The 6841-nt window shown below is 41.2% G+C and overlaps 1 protein-coding gene across 1 annotated transcript; it reads left to right on the top strand.

Moving 5' to 3' along the window:
* Positions 1-1337: 1337 nt before the first annotated feature.
* Positions 1338-4300, top strand: LOC133912469 (WEB family protein At2g38370-like). The gene is made up of 2 exons (XM_062355221.1): positions 1338-1616; positions 2578-4300. The coding sequence occupies exons 1-2, from the start codon at positions 1431-1433 to the stop codon at positions 4027-4029; spliced, it is 1638 nt and encodes a 545-aa protein (XP_062211205.1). The 5' UTR covers positions 1338-1430; the 3' UTR covers positions 4030-4300.
* The last annotated feature ends 2541 nt before the right edge of the window (positions 4301-6841 follow it).

Here is a 6841-nt window from a genome sequence, read left to right as displayed (position 1 = left end):
GCCAAGTTATAGCTTTCACTCTTGAACTTGATGCCCCTGCTTCACCACTTTCCTTGTCCATAGCATTCACATGGCTTCAAGTAATTACCACTTCCCTTATCCATTTTGTGAACTACAAGAGGATGCATGATTGAAGTAATAACCACAGCTGACAATGGTAATGTGGAGCAACAGCAAAAGAATATAAATTGTCTTGCAATAAAATAGGCAAATCAAAGTCCTTAGAACTAATGTAATCAGAAGAACGTTCTAGATCCATCTGATCATTTCATGACACAAAGAAGTAAGAAACAAGTGTAGTGCTACTTCACATTTAGGTAATACTGATTTTTGTAACAATTTTTAGATAGCTTACTTCTTTAATCAATATATTAGATCGTATGCATACCACCACCATAAAAAGGAAAAACTTGAAAAATAAAATAGAAGCTATGCATCTCGGCAAAAAGAAGCTAATATAAATAGAGAATAGTACCTCCATTGCAGAGGAAGAGAAGCTAATACAATTAGCTATGCTTAAAACAAGAGCACCAATCTAAAGCTTAGAAGCTACAAAGGATCGAGAGACAATTATATGATAGATTATTTGTGTCAATCCTTGCTATACATGTTCTATTCACAACCTTTAATTGGGAAAAGAAATTCAAAACAGTGGGAACGGAAGGGAAGAAAGGGAATTATGCTCTCACCTTTGTTGCACCAGATCATCTACAAACTAGATGAGGATTTTTGTAGCATCCTTCATTCTTATGGAACCGATCTTGATTTTTTTCCCTCCCAAGATAAGAGATCTAGAGTGCGGAGAGGAAAAGGTGAAGTAAGCAGGAAAAGAGTACGTAACTTGTGTGGTGATTGTAGCTATGTAGATTGAATGAGAAGCCCATGTAACCGATTTGCTAGGCCTAGCGCCTAGGCAACAAACCCATGCTACTTTCTCCCGGCAAAAATTTCAAACCTTCAACCAAACAAAATCCAAATAGATTATAGGTAAAGATCTCAACTCAACAATTTTAACCAGGTCTCGAACCAAATAAGCCCTCTATCTCTGGCTCTCTGCCCCGTCGTATCGTGAATAACAAACGTGTGGATGTGCTCAACGGCAGGCATCACCTGGTAAAGCACACCCGGGTGGGTGCTACAAAGTTGAGCAAATCGGAAGAAAATACTGAAAAAGAAGAAAGAGAGGGGTGGGTGTTTAAGAAAATAAAGGAGGCAGGAGGGGTGGAAATATAAAAACGCGACTGCCAACGGCTCCTTCTTCGAGCGGTCAACGTCTCGCTCTCCGGGACTCCCTCTTAAACCCACACAGCCTATCCCTTTCTCCCATGCCTCCGCACTCTAGTCCTACTCCTTCACACAGACAGCGTCAGTCGTCCTCACCACTCTCCGGTCTCCACGCGCACCACCAAGAAATTGGTCCCACAGTTCCCATGGGCTCCGAGGCCGAATGCCCAGCTCCGGCCGCCGCCGCCGCCGCCGCCGATGGCGTGAGCGGCGGAAGGGCGGAGATCGACACGTCGGCGCCGTTCGGATCGGTGCGGGAGGCCGTCGACCGCTTCGGAGGCAGCGCCGCCTGGAGCTCAGACCTCGTCAGGCGCATGTTCGCGCCCTCAAAGGTGACGCCTTTCTTCCCATTTCCTCCTCTTCGCTCGATCTGTGCCTAGCTTGCTTGCTAGCTAGCTCCGTTTGGTGCTGCTGGAAGCCTGGAACCGGTAGCTAATTAAATAATTAATCTGATATCCGGGCTTGCTTGCTTGCTCCCTGTCTGGATGGGTTTGGCTCTTGGTGGACGTCGGGAGCTGGCTATTTAGCGCAGCGTTCTTTAGTGAATTAATAGATGCCTGGTTGTTGTTGCCCATCAATGAGCGCACAGCGCAGCGTTAATTACATGAAAGTTTTGCTTAATTGGTTGGTCCCTCAAGTGATTATGGCATTAGCCAATTGCTCTGCATTTCTTGCCCCAGCAACCACATTGAATCTGTTAGGCTGCTACTAGAATAGACCACTACTATGTATTGCGCACTTGTGTATCGAGAGTGTTTCGCATTGGGTTCCTAAAATGATGGTTACTTTAGGGACTATTTGTTTGGGTTTTTGCTCTTAGGTTTTTTTTGAAAAGCTGTGATTTTGTCTTGTCTGAAAAACTGCTTTTGGAAATAGGTTGTTAGTTTCTATAACAAATTTTTTCCTTCTCAACACATATTTTTTCAGAAAAATGTCTCAGTGTTAGTTCATTTTTTTTTTCAAAAACAGACTTCTGTTCGTTATAGAAGCTACTTCTCCATAACACTTTTTGACCAGAAGCAGGAAACAAACAGGTCCTTAGTACCACTAATAATACGGCTTCTGAATTGTGGTTTCAAAACATGCTGTTTTCATTTCGGCAAATCTGGAATAGGTGACATGTATCAATCGTGTGGTCTTGCTTTCAACATTTCTAGTGAAGACTAGAGAGCATCCCTGCATTGTGAATTTGTTTATTTTCCCCTTTCAACGTACATATTTCTTTATTTTATCATACTTTTATGATGTTGTGTCTTAACTTCCTTGCCGCTTTTGCAACTTATTTACATGCAGAAACATGAACACTCTAAAGAAGCTGCCAATGTAGAGCATCAGGCTGCACAGCTAGAAAATGAGCTTGCCTTCAAAGAAAGAGAAACTCTTGATGTGTTGAAGGAACTGGAGTCAACCAAGAAAATCATCGCAGACCTAAAACTGAAGATACACAGAGAAACGGCTGAAACACCTACCGCAGTTATGAAGTCTTGTGAAACCGATCAAGTTTCTGTGGCAGGACCTGAAGAGCAGCAACCTGAAAACATTAACTTGGATGTGGATATGGAAGGCGTAGATGAAAATCTGCAGCAACCTTCAGGTTCAGTTTTAGTGGAACTTGAGCAGGCAAAAGCAGGCCTAAACAGAACTACGGGTGATCTGGCTGCAGTGCGGGCTGCAGTTGAGTTACTGCATAATAGCATATCGAAAGAGAAAATTTTGCTCGAGAGAGGTCGAGAAAAGCTTTCGGTTAATACTTCCTCGATTACCTCTTTGGAGGATGAGCTGGATCAGACGGCACAAAAGTTGGAAACTCTGAAGGATCTGCAGAGGAGATGCAAAGACCCCTCGGACATTTTTATTGAGATCAAGAAAATGACGTCTGAGGTACAGCAGCTCAGGAGCATGGCAAATGATTCAAAATCTGAAGCTATGGTGTTGGCTGCAGAAATTGAGCAGGCAAAGGCTAGCATTAGCACAGCTGAGGCCAGGTGCATTGCAGCCAAGAAGATGGAAGAAGCACCAAGAGCAGCAGAAGCTCTTGCACTTGCTGAGATCAAAGCTCTAGTAAGCAGTGAGAATTCTTTTGAAGGCAACATCGCTTCTGATGGAGTTACTCTCTCGGTGGAGGAGTATTTCACACTGTATTCCACAGCTCGTGAAGCTGATGAAAATTCCAGGAAGAAAGTAGAAGATGCCATGCTGCAGGTAGATATGGCTAACAGTTCAGAGTCCGAGTCGGTTAAGAGGCTTGAGGATGCCAAAGTAGAGGTTGAGGAATGCAAGAAGGCACTACAAGAGGCCCTAAAGAGGGTAGAAGCTGCAAACCATGGGAAGCTTGCAGTTCAAGAGATTCTTCGTAGATGGAAGTCTGAGAATGGACACAGAAAGCGGTCTATTGGAGGCTCTCCGAAGTTCAAAAATGCAGCTCACCGTCCTAAAGATTCGCAAACCATGGATATCATTGCCGATGCTTCCGATCGATCCTTCAAGCAAACGTTGTCAATTGGGCAGATACTGAGTATGAAGTTAATGGGACCTGATGGGTATGACAAAAGTGTCTGGGATGACAAAACAAGCGAGATGCCAAATATTTCACTTGGTCAGATCCTGAACAGGAGTGGTGTCTTGTATAGAGAAGATGTGGGCGCTCGCAAAAGAATTTCGGGAAAGAGGAAGAAATTTGCATTGACAGGACTTTCAGTTCTCTTGGCAAAGCAATCTAAGAGGAAGAAGAGAGAATCCTTTTGAACTGATATAATTATCCCAAAAAGATCATTGTAGTGTTGTATTTTGTAGTATTACGTAGGTGCAATTCAACCTTGTCATCAGTAGTAGCTAATTATCAAACCATTTTATCAGAGGTTGTGTAATACTGTTTTTAGGTCCTATTAAATGTAATTTGCAGAAGTTTTTTTGCTGCTAATCAGAGTAGAATTTAACAGTTCTTTGTGCTGTATACTACTGAGATCTATATAATTGGATCTAATGCTTTTATTTTTCTGGGTTGAGCTTCCTAGAAGATACCTTTTTATTAAGCATATGATGGTTGTGCCACATCTAATGCCTAAGCACTATTTGGTGCACATACGAACATAGTTATCAAATCAAATTCTAGTGATAGAGTGTGGTGTGTAGTATTATCCTTTAAAATTTTAGGTCCTCAAGTATGATAGAAGAGATAAAAGAAAAATATAAGCTCATTTTCCTTTGTTTGATTTATCATTTACCAAAAATATCTCATTTTTGTTACTATACGTAAATAGAATAGTTTCAGAAGTACCTTTCCATTTGTCTACACTAACTTGGGGCATAAACTAAAGTCATGTATATGTGTACCAAATGATGCTTGTACGCACAAGATGTCTTTAAAATATAAAAGTATCTTTCAAATTTTGCAAGTGCTTTGACCATTCTATCAAGGGCTCATAATTTTGTGTTACCACAATATATTTTCACGCGCTCACTTTTATTCAACTTCAAAGTTTAAAGTACAACCCGAAATTCTTAGGCAACGATCTAAAAGGCTCTGGCTCCGAGATGGGAACAGTTCTTCACATTCTATTTATATAACTGAGTAAAATTGTTACCACGAAGTGTCGATGCGTCCGAGTTGTTAATGAGACAGACTTGAAATATGTTGGGCTTCGCCCGCGCCGGTTCGCGAACCCTGCTGACGATGATTATTTTTCTCGCTGCAATATCCCCCCCCCCCACACACACACACTTTTTTATGTTATTATACATATAGCGATACCGTAGAGGACGTGATTTCATGTACTATCCGGCTCAGCACGTGATTTACCGTGTAGGACGTGATTTTATGAAGAAAAAAAAAACGTGTGCTCCATTTTCTAGGTGGTACCGTGGTATAGTTGCAAATCGATTGTGTACTCATGGTGGTCTTCCTGATAAAAAAAAAAAACTGTGTGATTGCTGCTATCTTAATACCAATCTGGGATGTTAAATGGACTGAATTGTTCATGCACACTGAGCACCGTGGACCAAACTGAATACTTCATGTCATTTTTGCTAAGCACGGTGTGCTTGTGTTCTGCTATTTTACTCATAAACTAAGCACTATGTTATCATGGCACTTAATTTCGCAATGTACATTACTTTGATTCTCACACAGAGCAGCAATCATGAACAATAATACCTAGACCAAACAATGGGATAACTACACTACCTATTAGTCCAAGATGAGCACATCCTAGCTCATACAACCAACCAAAGATGTGTGTTGCATCTACTCTTGCACTTTATTCTCTAACCGAACATAGTCACACCTCTGCTTGTTTCATCTGCTACGAGCCTACGACCCAACCAAACAACAGGGTTTGCATAAACGTAGCCTGGTTTGGGCGCATGTATGGGGACCTCAGCCGCATGTATGGGGACCTCAGCCAGGCCCATGGTTTGCCAGCCAACTAATCACGAATTTTTTTATATATTTTATTTTTTAATATTTTCAAGAAACATGGTGGATTCAAAAATTCGCAGGATTAACCTACCGTCGCCGTTTCAATAGGCGAGAATAAAGTCTCGTCTGTTGGGTTCCGACGGTCAACGAATTAAATAAACAGAGAAAGGAAGATCTTGCCCATTCAGTGGGTGAGACTTTATTCCCGCCCATTGAACGGACGAGACCTTCATGTCGCTCGTTCAGTGGACGAAAACTTGATCTCGCCCGCTAAACGGGCGATATATACATATATAAAATTTTATTTTTTTTTAATTTAACTTTTTTGTATACGATAATTTAAAAAATAGTGAACATCCATTCAGCGAGAAATGTTAGTTATACAAATAGTTGTCGACAGTGGTTAATGTTTAGAAAATTATGCCTCGATGTAAATTTGTCGACATTTGTTTAGTTATTTTATGTAAAATTGTATGAGTAATTTTTTAGTGAAGTAATATTAGGAGGATACAAAATCTATTTTTTTTATATAATTATAGTTGTGAAGCACTATTAGTATAGAACCTGGCACAGAGGTTACATATGCTAACAAATATTATATGGAACATGAGGTTTATCGTCGCTGCGCGAAAGAACCTTAACCATAAAAAGATAATGACAACAAACGTTGACATGTACGGTACGCCTAAAGACTAATCTAATAGTGTGTCGCTGCTAATCCTAACATGCCTTAGATAATGAAAAAAAGTTGGGTTACAATAGATGCTCTCTATTGAGTGCACCTAGTATATTTTTCCTTTCGCGGGGCTTCGGGGCCCTATGTCTTAGCACGACGGGTCATCTCCCGCTTCCTTTCCTTCTCTGATTCGCGTGTTTCAGCCACGACACGCTTCTTCCCTGTCTTCCTCATGAGCTCCTCTTCCTAATACTTTAGTCATAGTTTCTTCTAATGTTGCTCATACTCCTAGTGTTCGTATGCTTCCCTCCTCCATCGCATACTCATGTCAACCCACCACTTCTGGTACTCATTTTGCTCAATGCCGAGCCATTACATGAAGTTACAGATAGGTGGAGAAGACTGGACAAATGAAAGAAGATAGGAGATTAGTAAGACAGTGCATGAAATCATATGAAAAGTAT

This window comes from Phragmites australis, chromosome 3 (genome assembly GCF_958298935.1).
Source record: "Phragmites australis chromosome 3, lpPhrAust1.1, whole genome shotgun sequence".
NCBI classification, from domain to species: Eukaryota; Viridiplantae; Streptophyta; class Magnoliopsida; order Poales; family Poaceae; genus Phragmites; species Phragmites australis.
This window is presented reverse-complemented; position numbering and strand designations above follow the sequence as displayed.

Excerpts from the sequence above, each read along its gene's own strand:
- LOC133912469 (XM_062355221.1), top strand. The coding sequence starts at position 1,431 with ATGGGCTCCGAGGCCGAATGCCCAGCTCCGGCCGCCGCCGCCGCCGCC. Across the intron at positions 1,617-2,577 it reads GCATGTTCGCGCCCTCAAAG|AAACATGAACACTCTAAAGA; the intron begins GTGACGCCTTTC and ends ATTTACATGCAG.